The sequence below is a fragment of the Mirounga leonina genome, unplaced genomic scaffold (genome assembly GCF_011800145.1).
Source record: "Mirounga leonina isolate KUSES-001 unplaced genomic scaffold, KU_Mleo_1.0 Mir_125, whole genome shotgun sequence".
NCBI lineage: Eukaryota > Metazoa > Chordata > Mammalia > Carnivora > Phocidae > Mirounga > Mirounga leonina.
In genome coordinates this window covers 41245942-41264595 of record NW_023270305.1, presented here as the reverse complement: position 1 = coordinate 41264595, position 18654 = coordinate 41245942, and the positions used below count along the sequence as shown (strand labels likewise).

General features: G+C 46.3%; 1 protein-coding gene across 1 annotated transcript in view; it reads right to left on the bottom strand.

Moving 5' to 3' along the window:
* The window catches only part of SLC4A5 (solute carrier family 4 member 5), a 106599-nt gene that overhangs the window by 29346 nt on the left and 58599 nt on the right, over positions 1-18654 (bottom strand). Inside the window, exons 7-13 of the mRNA XM_035001273.1 lie at positions 6935-7095; positions 6046-6201; positions 4661-4756; positions 2600-2655; positions 1758-1915; positions 1228-1315; positions 134-288 (exon numbers count right to left, since the gene is read on the bottom strand). Of these exons, the coding sequence (XP_034857164.1) occupies positions 134-288; positions 1228-1315; positions 1758-1915; positions 2600-2655; positions 4661-4756; positions 6046-6201; positions 6935-7095 (870 nt within the window). The remainder of the gene's footprint in view (positions 1-133; positions 289-1227; positions 1316-1757; positions 1916-2599; positions 2656-4660; positions 4757-6045; positions 6202-6934; positions 7096-18654) is intronic.

Here is an 18654-nt window from a genome sequence, read left to right as displayed (position 1 = left end):
TTTTAAGAAATAAAATGACACCAGGAGAAGAAATACCACAACCCCGTCTATGCTGACCAGAAAAGCCATGGACAGACTCAGAACTCCCTTTGAACCACTTCCCTCCTCGCCACCTCTCCATCCACACACACACCTCTTATCAGCAGAGGGCACCTTCTTGGGGGGCTCAATTCGGATATTTGGGTCCCATTCTCCAGGAGGAAGGACAATGACCTCATCCAGAAACTCATCAATCCCTGCTATCAGGTCTTCCCGATTCCGGGCTTTATAGGCCACGTCACTGAAGAGCTGGCAAGGGAAGAGGAAGGGGACATCTTGCTGAGGTCTGCTTCTTAGCCACCTCCTGGGAGCACATCACGTATAGTGTCAGAGAAAATCCCTCTGAACCTTTACTCCTACCAGCTTACTCTGTCTGTAGGGAAGGAAGGACAGAGCCCTGCAGGTGAAATTCAGCACAGTGGGGAGCAGCGGGCCTTGGGCGAAGACCTGAAGGCCAGGTCTCCGTGTCCTAGCTGTAGGACTTTGGCTCAATCACCTAACCTTTCTGCTTTCAGTTTGGCATGGAGCAAGCTCATTTGAAAACCTGTTCAGAGCCCAGTCCCAAAATCTCAGATATTTTAGATCTGATTATAACTTCCTAGTGCCTCATCCTTGGAAGGTTAGGCTGCATCCTTCCAGATGTCTTCAGGGCGTTCTTTCTGACGTACAGATCCCGCCTGTGTTGAACATCTTCTAGGCTCCCATTCACTCCTGGGACAGAGAGAGCTCTAGGCTGTGCCTCCAGGCTCCATGTCATCTCGGGCTCCCCTCCTGCTCTTGAAGTTCTTACACTGAGCCTAAGCTGAACCACTTTTATTCAGCTTCTCCATCTCCAAGCTTTGGCTCCTTTTCCCTTCATCTGGAATGCCTGCCTCTTAGGCTTCTGCAGGGTCGACCTCACTCCTGCTCATCCTTAGTGTAAAGCCCTCTCCTGTGTGAGGCCTCGCTTGGCTGCCAGGACAGTTAGCATGTGGTTCACTTCAGAATTACAGGTCTGTCCCTCCCCCTTGATTGGTGCTTCTAAAGGGCAGTGACGGCCCCGATTCTCATAACCCTCAGCGCCCTACACAAGCCTGGCAACACAGTAGGTGCTCCAATGGGCCTGTTGGATAAGTGAGTGAATGAAGGCCCAGTGCTTGATGCAGGAGCCATGACAGTCAGGAGTACATGCTTCTCGTTACCACTTACATCGTCTACCATGAGGGTTGCAATGGCACGGCCAATTTCATTGTAGGATTTTGCTCTCCCAGAAGGTCCAAGCAGTATGAACAGAAATCTGCAAAGAAGAGGAAGGAGGAGGAGGTGGAGGAAGCGAGAAGGACAAATTGAAGCAGGTGAAGAGAGGGATTCTCTGGCCCTGGACATTATTCATTCTTAACTCATGAATTGACCACACACTTGTCCCTTCCCTCCTTTGAATCCCATATTTGCTCCGGAAAGACATCTCTTCTTTGCTTCCACCAGCTTCCCCTTGAGCATCCTCACCATTGTCTTGTTGCCCAAACCCAGCCAACAGTGTCTGTCTCAGCTCCTTCTTTTTTATGATTATTTTAAATTAACTCTAAAACCCTCTCCTAGTCAGAAGATTTCCCTCCCCAGCAATTGACTGATTTTCCTTCTATATTTTAGGGATGTTTCCAACAGCCCTTTGTGCCCACTACATGGACAGCTGGTTTCCCTCAGGCAGGTGAGGGGGGTCAGATTTCAGTGGCCCTCACCTGGTGGGGACAGGCACCTCAGTCACTCCTCCCAGCATGGCTGACTGGATGAGACGCACGAAGGCGATGAACGGCTGGTCCAGGAAGTCCACCTCGCCCACGAGCACGTTGGAGGCTTCTGAGTCCTTGGGGATCTTCTTCATGAATTTGTTTTTCCGCTGGTCAGGGAGAGGGGAAACAAGATGCCCATGGATACTCTCATCAGTGGTTTTAGCTCTCATCCAGATTGCTGTGAAGGCCTGACTTTAAATTCTCCAAGCATTTCTCAGGAGACTGAAATAACCAAATACTTTGCCCTATTTCTGGATGAGAAGACTCAAAATGGGTTAACACCAGGACCAAGTGAACAGGCAACGACTGGATCCCTAAGACATTCCTTGATGGGTGGCAACTTTGCTCAATTGCAGTGTGAGCGGAGGGGTCAGACAAGAGAGCCCAGGCTTGCTGGACAGCAGGCCTCATCCCCCAGCCCCCTGCGGCCCAAGCAGATGGGAGTTGGCTCTTCCACAATGGGTGTCCGGCCATGGAGGAGGTGAGACTGTGTGCTGCTCTTCTCTGTCCAACAATTCCCAAGCTCAGGGACGGCTGGCCCCTCACCTGATATGCTTCTCTGTCCCCCACTCCCCCTAGTGCCTGGCATGGCACCAGCATATGGGGCTTGGTCAGTACCTGACTGATGGGCTGGCTAGTCACCAAGGCAGCCCAGAGCCCCCACCCGGGTCCTTCCTGGGGACTCCTACTCCCTCATGGGAGTGAAGTTCTGTCTGTAGGGCCTCCCTGCCCCTGAAACCAAAGGCGCCTTTCTGCCCTGGGCCTTCACTGCAGCCAAGTGTAGGGTCTACCTGGTCTGTGTTTGGGGTGCGAGAAATATCATTCATGCTTCTGCTCTGGGCATGACCTGGGAGAGAAGGAAAAGAAGGGGAAGTCAGGCTCTTGCAGGTCCTTTTCCCTTGGTCCCTACACATGCTTCTCCTGGCTTCATAACCAAAGCAAGACCCCCTCCCCCTCATCCCTCAGCCCCTGGAGCTAGCCTCTGCTCCCTCTTCTTCTCTCTCTTCCCTTCTCACTCCTCAGTCTGCTGCTCGCTACCCCTCCGTCCAGCCCCCTTGGGCAGAGACCGAGATGTCTGCTCTGTGCCAGGCCCTGAAGGAGGGGAGGGACACAGACACATTATCAGGTGAGGTGCCAGGTGTCACTGAGCTTGGACTTGGACTCCCCCATGACCCATGTGCGTGTTGCAAGATGGTCAAGGATTTGGCCGGCAAAAGGAAGGAAGGCGGGGCTCTCTTGTGGGGAGAACAGTGATGGCAAATTATCTGAACTGCCCAATGGTTCCTTCCCCCGTTAAGGGAGGAGAAAGTCAGCTCTCATTCCCCAGCAGCAGCCACATCCAATGGGCATTCTCAGACCTGTTATTTCTTGGCTTTCTGTGGCCTGTGGCATACTCTAGCTGCCAGAACTCTGCCCTCTCTTGGCTCCCTTCTTCTTACTTGTATCCAGGATCCTCACCTGCTGGGCTCAGGGCCTTGCTTTGCCTTCACTCCCTGCAGAGGCTTCACCCCCTTCATCCCCCATTGCTTCATACCCACCCTGGGCTGAGGATGTCCAGATTGGGTCTCCACTCTATACCTCTCTCTCGAGCCCCAGAATCCACTGGGCAGCCCCACCTGGCACCTTAAACTCAATGCACCGGGATCATGGTTTGCCTCTGCTTAAAACTCAGAGGTCCCATTACCTTCACAGTAGAGGCAGGGAGGGTCCTTTTGCAGGGCATGTGGGCCCTCTTCAGTTTGACCCTCTTGCCCTCAGGCCCTGCCCTTCTCATGAAGTGAACTGCCCCCTTCACAGTGCCTTCCTTCTGCTGTTCGTTTCCTTTGTTTGGAACACCCCTCTCCTGCGTCGCCCCCACCCTACCACGTGCTCCTGGAAAACCCCTATTTGCTCTCCAAGACTCAGGCGTGTCTCCTCTTTGAGCCTTCCAGGGGCCACCCCGGGGTGGGATGGTGTGCACACAGGACATTTTCTCCAGGCTTCCTTCACTGCAGTGTTGGCCATAACGGTGATCTCAGACACAATGAACAACTGGGAGGCAGGCTCGCCCCAGAGCCATTCGTTGCCTGCCGCCTCCTGGCATCCCTATGTGGAATAACCAAGGCCAGGAAGACTGGGGACCCGGGGCCACCAACAACAGAGAGAAAAGACTGTAGCTGAGCCCTTGGCCAGGGCCCACACTGCCCTCCAAATCATTCCTTGGGCCTGGTCAGGGCACAGCTGACATAACTTATTCATATCTTGGCCTTTTAGTAAAAGTACTTAAACAGGAACATACTCTTCTCACTCTTTTCTTTCCATTTTGCAGATTCTCTTTTCTTTGCTTCACAGCTCACCTGTGTGTTCCCTCCGATGAACTGCCTGAAAAGCCCTGTCTGTGACCATTCACCTCACAAGTACCCTCACCCATTCCCAGGATGCGAGGGGGGCTGTGACTGCCAGCATCCCATGGTCGTGGTGCACAAGGCTGTCATCCAGGCATGGCAGAGGAAAGTCCCTAGCCTGTTTCTAATTCAGTTTCGAGGAACACTTCTTACCAAAAATGGGACTGATGACCATTCTGGGGGAAACAAAGGTACAGACTAAGACAAAAATGCCTAGCACCATAGGATTGGGTACTGATTATGCCAGCATTTGATTTAGAGTTGCATCAGTCAGAGCAGTTACCTAGACACTTAGGGTAGTAAGTTAGGCCCCAAAGACAGCCCGGGTTTGGGGTGAAGGTTAGATTTCTCCCAATGCCTGTCCTGGGAATTCTAGACAGGTCCTGGCCTTTATCTCCCCCACCCACGAAAGCTTACGGAAGCTGGCATTCCCCAGCCACCACAGGCAGCTGCTGAGAACACACTCACACAGCCGGCCATAACTGGTACTTTGCCGCATCCTCAGGTCCTCGGTGGAGTGGTGGAGGCTCGGACCAGCTGCTGGGCTCCGGGCCGGGCTGCGATCTGGGAGGAGGAACAGAAGGGATTTGGCGTCAGCAGCCTTGCTGTCAGCATGGCTTACATTTCCAGTCATTCTACCTGAACAAAGCTGGGCTTTGAGACGTGTCTCTTCCCCTTTCTGGAAGAAAGCCTATTTTGGTTGTTTTATATTTTGCTTTTGAGTAAGTTAACAGTCTGAACAAGATTACAGAGAAAATATTTGTACTCTTGAGAATGAGATAGATACACAATTGTTAAATAGGCAACCGGTGTCGTAGACAGCTGGGTTCATCCCTGACTCCACCACTTACTAGCTGTGTGATCTTAGGCAAGTAACTTAGTCTCTTGGTGCCTCAGGCTGCTCATCTGTAAAATGGGGATAACAAGAACAGTACCTAGCCACAGGGTTACTGTGAAGATGAAGTGAGTTAATACATGCAAAGCACTCAGAATAGTGCCCGGAACATGCTAAGTGCCGATTCTACACCTGCTGTTATTATCATATGCTAAACACTTTCCATCTTAAACAATTCATCTAAAGAGATTCCTTAAGATTCCTTCTTTAGCAACCTCATCAACTTTGTTCTGATTGCTGCATTTATCTGGCAGGTTCAGCAAGGCTACTGTCTGGGCATCTCGACTCTGCAGTATCAAGAGTGGAGAGTTGCGGGTTGGAGATGTGTGCTTGGAACAATCCACTCTCCCTAATGGCCCCAGGCTCTGTCAATCACAGTGACACAGCTGCCAGATTTACAAGCCCTGGCACACTTGAGATGAACCCAGAACCTTCTATCGCCTTGATGTGCTTCATTTTCTGCCAAGGCTCTTGGCTCTTCTTGGGGGTTCAGTGGGAGACTTTCAAGCTCTTTCCACATACATGCCATCTCTACCAGCATTTTGCAATCCTAACCACACAAGAGAATCTCCTGGGGAGCTTTCTAAACTCCCTGTTCCCAGGCCATCCCCCAGATCAACTGAATCCAGCTCTCAGGGTGAGGCTGAGGCACTGGGACATGTTTCATACCCCCAGGTGATCGCCATGTGCAGCCCAGGCTGAGAACCAGCTCTCTTCCTAGGACTAGTTCTGTTCTGCTGCTGGGGACCACACTGGGGTATGGCTGAGGTCTCTGCAGGCATGCCATAGAAGGAGGTTGAGGGATCCCCAGAACCTCAGAATTTCTCCAGGATCATGAAGTTCAGGAAGCCTCTACATTGCCAAGACTCTCCAGCCACCAAGGTGGGCTCACCCAGACCCTGGGACTTGACACCAGTCCCCACATGCCCACTGCCCACCAGCATATGGCCCAACTCACTGGTGGTGGAGGAGACAGACTTTCCAATGTCAACCAAGGAGCGGTGGATGGGCTTCTTGGTTTGGTGACGGTGTTTCCTCAGGAGGACATAGCTGACCCTCTCCCGGAGCTCGGGCCGCAGGAGGCCGTCTTCAATTTGCTTCTCAATGACGTCATCTAAGTGGGGAACAGACATGCCTCATCTATGTGGGACAGACGGACCAGGAGTGTGGGGGTCTTCAGTTTCATCTATTATCAGTGGGATTAAAAGTGACTAAAGGAGGCAGGAGATGTGGAAATAGTCCCAGCTTTGCCACAAACTGTGGAAACACGAGCAGGTCACAGGCCTTTGGGTATGTGCACACGTGTGCGTCTGTGTGTGTGTATATACAATTCTTTGCTCTATCGGCACTATTGTGAAAAGTCAATGAAGTAGCCTAAGAAGCACAAAAGTTCTGTGTTCGATGGTTTTAGTCCTAACATGAATTCCTTTTAGAAAAGCATTTGGGACAAAATACTTGTGGCAAATTTGAATGTAGTAGAACAAAATTGGCAAAACGTTTTAGGGATAATAAGGCCAGCCTTATTGTCTCCCTTCACCGCTCCACTAAATGAGAGCTAATTTCCTAAAGATGCATGATGATCCCTTTACTCTGACAAGAAACAGGTTGCCATGGCAATAGGTTATCTCTGACAACGCTAGGAAGCCCCTCTCCTTTTTGCTCCCTTGCAGGATGGCGTTTCAGAGAATGAGCTTTACATGGGCCCCAGACCTGGAGCCATTGTGCCGCTGTCTTGGGAGTGTCAGACCCAGAGCCTGGTGTCCGCAGAATCAGGCGGGCGTCACACAGACCAGGTGTGGGCACAAGGCTGTCATGGCTTTCTGGGGCCCCGGTGGTCCCTGCCTCACCTATGATCTGTGGTAAGGAGCCGCTGTCCAAATCCAGCAGCACCGTCCCCGTCTGCAAGCAGGTCCGCAGCTCGAAGAGGCTGTGAAGCGACAGTGTGGACACGTGGGGCTTGCTCCAGCGTTCGCCTCCTTCCTCTACCTTTTCTTCAAACTTTATCCACCTGGAAGGGGTTAGGATGGGGCTCAGCGTGGCCTCTGCCCTCAGGAGCAGCCCCCACGAGGTCTCCTTGGGGCAAGGGGTGATAGCTGGCAAGTCATGTGCATGCGCTGCATGTTGTTGGGACATTGGTGCTAGACTCACAGGCAGAAGATCTTGGGAACCCTCCCACTCTCCCCCTCACTTCTCCTGATGTTGTTGTGCTCAGGGCAAAGTGACATTCCAGAGGAAGACCATACATGGGCATGAGGGGTCTTTTTGGGGGTGGCAGAAATGTTCCCAAACTGGATTCAGTGATGGTCGCACAACTCTACATTCACTAAAAAATCATTTAATTGTACATTTAAAATGAGGGAAGTTGATGATAACCTATAATAATAAAGCTGTTTAAAAAAAAGTATCAACTGGAGCCTGGCTACTCAGGGCCAGTCACACCTGTGTTCAGTGTCTGCCTTATGGGGTGTGGTTTGCGGGGAGCAAAGAAAGCGTTCCTGACAAAAAAGCATTTCCCCACGGCTTCTGCTGCAGGGCCTGGGGATTCTACAAGGCCACTCTGGGCTTTGGTTCTCATAGTTCATATTAAAATCCATATGTCATCTGGGGAAGGAAAGAAATTAGACCAAGGATGTATAGGGATTTGTTCTTTCTAGAGGACAGAATCAGAGGCTGGGTGGAGGAGCCGAGTGGGAAGGCCCGAGACAGCCCAGCAGAGGGCGGCACCAGACAGCCTGGAGAGCTGCCAGGAGCACCCGGCCAGCAGGCTCCGTTTTGCAAGACGTCAACCCCAAGTCAGTGGGTAGGTTCAAGCTATTCCAATCAAAATCCCAAAAGAGTAGTTTTGGACCACGTGACTAATTCTGAAGTTCTTCTGAAAAAGTAAATGTCTGAAAATGGTTGGGGAATGTCTAAAAAAGAAGAATGGGGACGGCTACGCTGTCAGCAGAGAAACTTGCCTAAAAGCTGGAGCCTGGATTCGCAATTGAGCGGGGGAAAGATGGTGGAAGAGTAGGGGACCCTATTTCAACTGGTCCCCAGAATTGAGCTGGATATCCACCAGACCACTCTGAGCACCCACGAAACCAGCCTGAGATGTAAGAAGATCTGGATCTCTACAAGCAGAATATCGCAGGCGGTTGGTTTTGAGGTATGGGGAGCTGTGATTCCGCGGGCAGATATCAGAGGATAAACGGCAGCGGGAGGGTGCCTGGCCATGGGGATCCTACACCGCTGGTGAGTGACAGCCTCGCGCGCTGGGGGCGGGCACAGACTCTCAGACCGGTAGCGGCAGGGAAAGGACTTTAGGGCAGCCCCCGGGGTGGAAACCTGGAATGGCGGGGTCGCACCAGCGAACTGGGAGTGGCTGGCGGTTTTAGAAGTGCAAAGGGCAGAGACGTGGCCCGACCTGGAGGTAGGACTGGGAGCACTGCGGAGGGGTGCACAACCCAGGACACTGCAGTTTATAGCAGCACGGACAGAGATGGAGACGGTGTGGCCTGGAGAGCTCACTGAAGAACAGATTGTGGTCTCTCTGCTCTGAGGCAGAGGGTTGGAAACGGTCTCTTCTGCTCTGACTTGCGGAAGAGATGTGGAAAGCCGCCAGGGAAAGCCACCAGAGAACAAAAGCCCCCAAAACTGATTCCCGCTGAGCCCATGCCCCGCCACAGGGGGGCAGGGCAACTCCGCCCAAACAGGGTTGCCTGAGTAACAGCGCGGCAGGCCCCTCCCGCAGAAGACAGGCTGGGAAAACAAGAGGCCAGCAACCCTAAGGCCCAAGAAAACAGGTGCATCTTGCTTGGGTTCTGGTCAATAATCTGGACTCCATACATTCCCTCAACACCCATCAACAGAATGACTAGGAGGAGGAGCCCCCAAAATAGAAAAGACCCAGAGATAATGACTTATGCTGCAGATTTACAAATGGATGCAGATATAACCAAGATGTCGGAGATGGAATTCAGGCTAGCAATTGTGAAGACAATAGCTAGAATGGAGAAATCAGTTAATGGCAACATAGAGTCTCTAAGGGCAGAAATAAAAGGTGAATTGGCAAAACTTAAAAATGCTATCAATGAGATCCAATCCAATCTAGATAATCTAACAGCTAGGGTAACTGAGCCAGAAGAGAGAATAAGCGACCTGGAAGACACTATAATAGATAAAAAGGGAAAAGAGGAGGCCAGGGAAAAACAACTCAGAATCCATGAAAACAGAATCAGAGAAATAAGTGACACCATGAAGCGTTCCAATGTCAGAATAATTGGAATCCCGGAGGGAGTGGAGAGAGAGAGAGGACTAGAAGATGTATTTGAGCAAATCGTAGCTGAGAACTTCCCTAATCTGGGGAGTGAAACAAACATTCGCGTCCTAGAGGCAGAGAGGACCCCTCCCAAGATCAAGGAAAACAGGCCAATACCCCGGCATGTAATAGTAAAACTTGCAAATCTTAGAACCAAGGAAACCATTTTAAGGGCAGTTAGGGGGAAGAGATTCCTTATGTACAGAGGGAGGAACATCAGAATAACGTCAGACCTAACCACAGAGACCTGGCAAGCCAGAAAGGCTTGGCAAGACATATTCAGGGTACTAAATGAGAAGAACATGCAGCCAAGAATACTTTATCCAGCAAGGCTTTCATTTAGAATGGATGGAGAGATGCAGAACTTCCATGACCAGCAGAAACTGAAAGAATATGTGACCACTAAGCTGGCCCTGCAAGAAATATTAAGGGGGGTTCTATAAAAGGAGAAAGACCCCAACAGTGATATACAACAGAAATTTACAGGGACAATCTATAAAAACAACGTCTTCACAGGCAACGTGATGACAATTAATTCATATCTTTCAATAATCACTCTCAACGTGAATGGCCTAAACACTCCCATAAAACGGCACAGGGCTGCAGACTGGATAAAAAGACAGGACCCATCCATATGCTGTCTACAAGACACTCATTTTGAACCTAAAGATACATCCAGACTGAAAGTGAAGGGATGGAGATCCATCTTCCATGCCAGTGGACCTCAAAGGAAAGCTGGGGTAGCAATTCTTATATCAGACAAATTAGATTTTAAACTAAAGTCTGTAATTAGAGACACAGAAGGACACTATATCATTCTTAAAGGGTCTATCCAACAAGAAGATCTAACAATTGTAAATATCTATGCCCCCAACATGGGAGCAGCCATCTACATAAGCCAACTGTTAACCAAAATAAAGAGTCATATTGATAACAATACGTTAATTGTAGGAGACCTCAATACTCCACTTTCAGCAATGGACAGATTATCTAAGCAGAAAATCAACAAGGAAACAAGAGCTTTGAATGATACATTGGACCAGATGGACCTCATAGATATTTACAAAACATTCCACCCTAAAACAACAGAATACTCATTCTTCTCGAGCGCAATTGGAACTTTCTCCAGAATAGACCACATACTGGGTCACAAATCAGGTCTCAACCTATACCAAAAGAATGAGATTATTCCCTGCATATTCTCAGACTACAGTGCTCTAAAACTGGAACTCAATCACAAGAAAAAATTTGGCAGAAATTCAAACACTTGGAAGCTAAAGACCACTCTGCTCAAGAATGTTTGGGTCAACCAGGAAATCAAAGAAGAATTTAAACAATTCATGGAAATCAGTGAGAAGGAAAACACATAGGTCCAAAACCTATGGGATACTGCAAAGGCGGTCCTAAGGGGGAAATACATAGTCATCCAAGCCTCACTCAAAAAAATAGAAAAATCCCGAATTCACCAACTAACTCTACACCTTAAAGAACTAGAGAAAAAACAACAAACGATGCCTAAGCCACACATTAGAAGAGAAATAATTAAAATTAGAGCAGAAATCAATGAATTAGAAACCAGAAACACAGTAGATCAGATGAACGAAACTAGAAGTTGGTTCTTTGAAAGGATTAATAAGATCGATAAACCACTGGCCAGACTTATCCAAAAGAAAAGAGAAAGGACCCAAATTAATAAAATTATGAATGAAAGGGGAGAGATCACAACTAACACCAAGGAAATAGAAACAATTATTAGAAATTATTATCAACAACTATATGCCAATAAACTGAGCAATCTGGGGAAATGGAGGCCTTCCTGGAAACCTATAAGCTGCCAAGACTGAAACAGGAAGAAATTGACAACCTGAATAGGCCAATAACCAGTAACGAGATTGAAGCAGTGATCAAAAACCTTCCAAAACACAAGAGTCCAGGGCCTGATGGATTCCCTGGGGAATTCTACCAAACATTCAAAGAAGAAATAATACCTATTCTATTGAAGCTGTTTCAAAAAACAGAAACAGAAGGAAAACTTCCAAACTCATTCTATGAGGCCAGCATTACCTTAATCCCCAAACCAGGCAAAGACCCCATCAAAAAGGAGAATTTCAGACCGATATCCCTGATGAATATGGATTCCAAAATCCTCAACAAAATACTAGCTAATAGGATCCAACAATACATTAAAAGGATCATCCACCACAACCAAGTGGGATTCATCCCCGGGATGCAAGGGTGGTTCAACATTCCCAAATCAGTCAATGTGATAGAACACATTAATAAGAGGAGGGAGAAGAACCATATGGTCCTCTCAATTGATGCAGAAAAAGCATTTGACAAAATACAACATCCTTTCCTGATTAAAACTCTTCAGAGTATAGGCATAGAGGGAACATTCCTCAAGTTCATAAAATCCATCTATGATAAACCCACAGCAAATATCATCCTCAATGGGGAAAAGCTGAGAGCCTCTCCCTTAAGAGCAGGAACACGTCAAGGATGCCCACTCTCACCACTGTTGTTCAACATAGTACTAGAAGTCCTAGCAACAGCAATCAGACAACAAAAAGAAATAAAAGGTATGCAAAATGGCAAAGAAGAAGTCAAACTCTCTCTTTTCGCAGACGACATGATACTTTATGTGGAAAACCCAAGAGACACCACCCCCAAATTACTAGAACTCATCCAGCAATTCAGTAATGTGGCAGGATACAAAATCAATGCACAGAAATCAGTTGCTTTCTTATAAACTAACAATGCAACTGTAGAAAGTGAAATTAGAGAAACGATTCCATTTTCAATAGCACCAAAAACCGTAAGATACCTCATAATAAACCTAACCAAAGAAGTAAAGGATCTATACTCTAGGAACTACAAAACACTCATGAAAGAAATTGAAGAAGACACAAAAAGATGGAAAAATATTCCATGCTCATGGATCGGAAGAATAAACACTGTTAAAATGTCTATGCTACCCAGAGCAATCTATACCTTCAATGCCATCCCGATCAAAATTCCAATGACATTTTTCAAAGTGCTGGAACAAACATTCCTAAAATTTGTATGGATCAGAAAAGACCCCGAATCGCCAAGGAAATGTTGAAAAAGAAAAACAAAGCTGGGGGCATCACGTTGCCCAATTTCAAGCTATATTACAAAGCCGTGATCACCAAGACAGCATGGTACTGGCACAAAAACAGACATATAGACCAATGGAACAGAATAGAGAACCCAGATATGAACCCTCAACTCTATGGTCAAATAATCTTTGACAAAGCAGGAAAAAACATGCAATGGAAAAAAGACAGTCTCTTCAATAAATGGTGCTGGGAAAATGGACAGCCACATGCAGAAGAATGAAACTCGACCATTCTCTAACACCATTCACAAAGATAAACGCAAAGTGAATGAAAGACCTCAATGTGAGACATAGGCAGTAACCTCTTTGACATCACCCACAGCAAATTCTTTCAAGATACATCTCCAAAAGCTACTGAAACAAAAGCAAAAATGAACTTTTGGGATTTCATCAAGATAAAAAGCTTCTGCACAGCAAAGGAAACAGTCAACAAAACAAAGAGGCAACCCACAGAATGGGAGAAGATATTTGCAAATGACACTACAGATAAAGGGCTGGTATCCAAGATCTATAAAGAACTTCTCAAACTCAACACCCAAAAAACAAATAATCAAGTCAAAAAGTGGGCAGAAGATATGAAAAGACACTTCTCTGAAGAAAACATAACAAATGGCTAACAGACACATGAAAAAATGTTCATCATCATTAGCCATCAGGGAAAGCCAAATCAAAACCACATTGAGATACCACCTTACACCAGTTAGAATGGCAAAAATGGACAGGGAAAGAAACAACAAATGTTGGAGAGGTTGTGGAGAAAGGGGAACCCTCTTACACTGTTGGTGGGAATGCAAGTTGGTACAGCCACTTTGGAAAACAGTGTGGAGGTTCCTCAAAAATTTAAAAATAGAGCTACCCTATGACCCAGCAATTGCACTACTGGGTATTTACCCCAAAGACACAGATGTAGTGAAAAGAAGGGCCATATGCACCCCAATGTTCATAGCAGCAATGTCCACAATAGCCAAACTGTGGAAAGAGCCGAGATGCCCTTTAACAGATGAATGGATAAAGAAGATGTGGTCCATATATACAATGGAATATTACTCAGCCATCAGGAAGGATGAATACCCAACTTTTGCATCAACATGGATGGGACTGGAGGAGATTATGCTAAGTGAAATAAGTCAAGCAGAGAAAGTCAATTATCATATGGTTTCACTTATTTGTGGAACATAAGGAATAGCATGGTGGACATTAGGAGAAGGAAGGGAAAAATGGGGGGGGGGGAATTGGAGGGAGAGATGAACCATGAGAGACTATGGACTCTGAGAAACAAACAGGGTTTTAGAGGGGCAGGGGGAAGGGGGATTGGTTAGCCTGGTGATGGGTATTAAGGAGGGCACGTACTGCATGGAGCACTGGGTGTTATACGAAAACAATGGATCGTGGATCACCACATCAAAAACCAATGATGTGGGCGCCTGGGTGGCTCAGTTGGTTAAGCGACTGCCTTCGGCTCAGGTCATGATCCTGGAGTCCCGGGATCGAGTCCCATATCGGGCTCCTTGCTCAGCGGGGGGTCTGCTTCTCCCTCTGACCCTCCCCCCTCTCATGTGCTCTCTCTTTCTCATTCTCTCTCTCAAATAAATAAAATCTTAAAAAAAAAAAAAACCAATGATGTATTGTATGGTGACAAACATAACATAATAAAATTAAAAAAAAAAAGCTGGAGCCTGATTCCAGTCCAGATATAAACAAAGGGATCAATGAACAACAGTCCAGAAGCAGACCTGGGCCCTCATGGGAATTTAGGTTTTGATAGAGGAGTTGTTTAAAGGTGAACAACTTAAAAATAAAAAAAAACTTACCTGCCACCTACTTCTCACCAAACACAATATTAAATTCTACATGAATTAAAGTCTAAACATAAAGTTAAATCTTATGATGGACTATTATTGACTCTTAAAAAGAGAAGAAATTCTGACACATGCTACAACATGGATGAACCTTGAAGACTTTACACGAGGCGACAGAAGCCAGGCACAAAAGATGAACACTGCGTGATTCCACTTTTGTGGAGACCTGGAGTAACTAAATTCATAGAGACCGGAAATAGAACAGTGGCTGCCAGGGGCTGAGGGGAGCGGGGAGTGGGAGTTATTGTTTGATGGGTAGAGAGTTTCAGTTTTGCAAGATGAAAAAAGTTCTGGAGATGGATGGTGCTGATGGTCACTCCATCACCTTAGGTGAATGTATCTTAGGTCACTGAACCGTACACTTAACAATGGTTGAAATGGTAAAATTCATGTTATATATATTTTACCACAATTAAAATAAATAATTTAAAATGTATAAACAACAATGCAAATACACTAGAAGAGAATACAGGAGAGTCTTCTTATATTCTTGGTTGTCTAGAAAGAATTCCTAAACAAGATGTAAAACCACAAGGGAAAAAAATGGGCAGCTTTTGTTACATAAAAATAAACTAAACTAAAACTTCTGTATGACAAAATAAGACAAAGTTCCAAGAAATGTAACACAGTGAGAAAATACTTACAACACACAGGGCATCAAAAAACTGGTATTTATAACACAACTCCTTCACATCAATAAGAAAAGCTCAAATTACCCAACTGAAAAAGTGAACAATTCTGGAAAGAAATGAAGATGGCCAAAAGACTTTCAACTTTACTAGGAATCAAGGACATTTAAATTATTGCAAATGGAATGACATTCTTCATTTCTCATATTGGCAAAAATGAAAAAGATTGGCGACTTCCGGTGCTGGTGAAAACACGGGGATGTGGGTGCAAGATTAGTGGATGTGCGTCCATAGTGTAGCATGTATGTCTACGCTGTATGTGAGAGTGGGGCAGCACAGTCTTGGTGTGGGGAATTGGGCAGCTGCTTTCAACATTTAGTGTGCATGTCTTTTGATGCGGTGGTTCCATTTCTAGGAAATTACCACAGAAATATCATTACATATTTGCATACTGTAGAATGTAGAGAAGGATATTCACTGCAGCTTTGTTCGTGAAGGTGAAAAGCTGGAAACTGCCAGTTTCCAGTAGGGGCACGGTCACAAGCATTCCCTACATTCCTGCTGCAGAATACCCCTCAGGGGTAAACAGTATGAGGGTGAACTATGCATTATGACAGGATAAACAATACCATCCCATTTTATAAAAAAAGAAACACACACATCCGTGTGTTTGGCCACACGTGTCTAAAAGTGCCTGGCAGAAGCTTTGGAAGGCTACCCGCCAATGGCTGACAATGAGTCTGGGGAGAGGAGTGGGTCTGCTGGTGGGGGAGGGGCTAAGAGACTCTCACTGTATTTGGGTTTAATTATTGTAGTAACAGGGCAGCCTGTAGAGCCAGACAACAAGGCTGTGAGTCCTAGCTCCATCATTTCTCAGCTCTGGACTTTATCATTTTGTTTTCTTCAGGAATAATAGTAGGTAGCAATTAGAGCAGAGACCAGCACAAAATGCACATTCTGTTAGTGTCAGCTATTAATGTAAAAATAAAGAATATTGCCTTTGTAATTTTAGAAACAATAAAAAATAAGAAAATAGAGGCTTTGAAAGATCTCCCAACCACAGGACACCATGGCTGATATTTCAATGACTATCATTATTGTTATTTTTAAAAGATTTTATTTATTTATTAGAGAGAGAGAGCACAAGCAAGGGGAGTGGCAGGCAGAGGGAGAGGGCGAAGCAGTCTCCCCAGTGAGCAGGGAGCCCGATGCGGGGCTCGATCCCAGGACCCCGGGATCATGACCTGAGCCAAAGGCAGATGCTTAACGACTGAGGCACCCAGGCGCCCCGACTATCATTATTATTATTTTATTTTATTTTTAGAGCGAGAGCACGCTTGTGTATTGGGGGGAGGGGCATAGGAGAAGGGGGAGGGAGACAAGAGACGCTTAAGCAGGCTCCATGCCCACTGTGAAGCCCAATGCGGGGCTCGATCCCGCGACTCTGAAATTATGACCTGAGTCAAAATCAAAAGTCCAACACTTAACCAACTGAGCCACCCAGGCGCCCCTCCATGACTATCATTATAGATCTCCGTGTGCATGAATGTACATGTGCACACACACACAATTTTACATTAATGACACCATAAGGACATAATACCTATTGGACATTCTTTCATGTCTACTAATGTCTATAAATATATCATTTTAAAGGCTCTTTAGTATTTATTTTATTGCATGAATGGACCACAATTGATATGAATAACCCTCACTTGGTGGACATTTAGGTTATTTCAATTTATTCTTTTTTTTTTTTAAGATTTTATTTATTCACTTGAGGGTGCCTGGGTGGCTCAAATGGTTAAGCACCTGCCTTAGGCTCAGGTCATGATCCCAGGGGCCTAGGATCGAGCCCCGCATCACATCAGGCTCCCTGTTCAGTAGGGAGCTGCTTCTCCCTCTCCCTCTGCCATTCCCTCCACTTGTGCTCTCTGGCTCTATCTCTCTGTCAAATAAATAAATAAAATCTTTTAAAGAAAAGAAAAAAAATTTTCTTTAAAAGATTTTATTTATTCATTTGAGAGAGAGAGAATGAGTATGAACGGGGGCGGGGTGCAGAGGAAGAGGGAGAAGCAGACTCCCCACTGAGCAGGGAGCCCAACACGGGACTCGATCCCAGGATCCTGGGATCATGACCTGAGCCTAAGACAGGCACTTAACTGACTGAGCCACCCAGTCATCCCCCAAGTTTTCCTTCTTTCCTTTTTTTTTTTTAAAGATTTATTTATTTATTTGACAGAGAGAGAAATAGCGAGAGCAGGAACACAAGCAGGGGCAGTGGGAGAGGGAGAAACAGGCATCCCGCTGAGCACGGAGCCTGATGTGGGGCTCAATCCCAAGACCCTGAGATCATGACCTGAGCAGGAGGTAGATGCTTAACCAACTGAGCCACCTGGGTGCCCCCTAATTATTCTTTATTATAAATAAGGCTGGATTGAATATCCTTGGCCCTGTTCAATAATTCCTTAGGATAAACTCTCAGAGGTGGAATTCCTGTGTCTGTACATTTTGAAGGGTATGATATACATTGCCAAAGTGTTCTCCAGAAAGCTCCTGCCAGTTGACACTTCCACCAATGTACAGGAAGCCTCACATTACTCTGAAGTCTCTCAAGCCCTGGTATTGTCATTCTTTTTCACTTTTGTTCATTTGGTAATTGAAAATTTATACCACATTTGCGTTCTTCTGATTACTAGGGAGGTTGGATATTTTTTCCTTTGTCAGATTTCCTCTTTACACAATTGTGTGAGTACTTTGACTTATGAATGCATAACTTCCTGATTTAATACATTTATTTGAGACCAGTTAACCAGGTGCCTGGCAGGGCCTTAGGGGCTTGAATGGACACAGGATGGGAGGCTGGATTAAAAGAGGCTTGGGAGGGGGCACCTGGGTGGCTCAGTCGTTAAGCGTCTGCCTTCGGCTCAGGTCATGATCCCAGGGCCCTGGGATCAAGCCCCACATTGGGCTCCCTGCTCAGCAGGAAGCCTGCTTCTCCCCTTCCCACTCCCCCTGCTTGTGTTCCCTCTCTTACTGTGTCTCTCTCTGTCAAATAAATAAATAAAATCTTAAAAAAAAAAAAAAAGAGGCTTGGGAGGTGAAGACCTACAACATGGGGGCTGGAGCGGAGACCACACACACACTTGCCTCAGGATTTACCTAAGTGTAGCTGACTTTTTTAGATGGGAAAATCTGTTTGGGGAAACATCAGCTAAATTATGGTAGATCCAAGTCTGAATGAAGTCAATACAAAGTTTTTCTAAAAGTGGTATTAAGGGACGCCTGGGTGGCTCAGTCGGTTAAGCGGCTGCCCTCGGCCCGGGTCATGATCCCAGGGTCCTGGGATCGAGTCCCACATCAGGCTCCTTAATCAGCAGGGAGCCTGCTTCTCCCTCTCTCTCCCTCTGGTTGTGCTCTCTCTGTCAAATAAAAATAAAATCCTTAAAAAAAATAAAAAAATTAAAGTGGTATTAATATAAGGGTTGGTAAGGAAGAGATCAAAGGATAAGCCCAAATGTTTTGATTGAGAAGATGCTTACCTTGTCCCTGAGAGTCTTTCTCCCATGCAAGCAATCACATTGCCCTGTTTTTTCTCTAAAATATACAAGATAAATTATACTGTCACCTTGCCACTGAA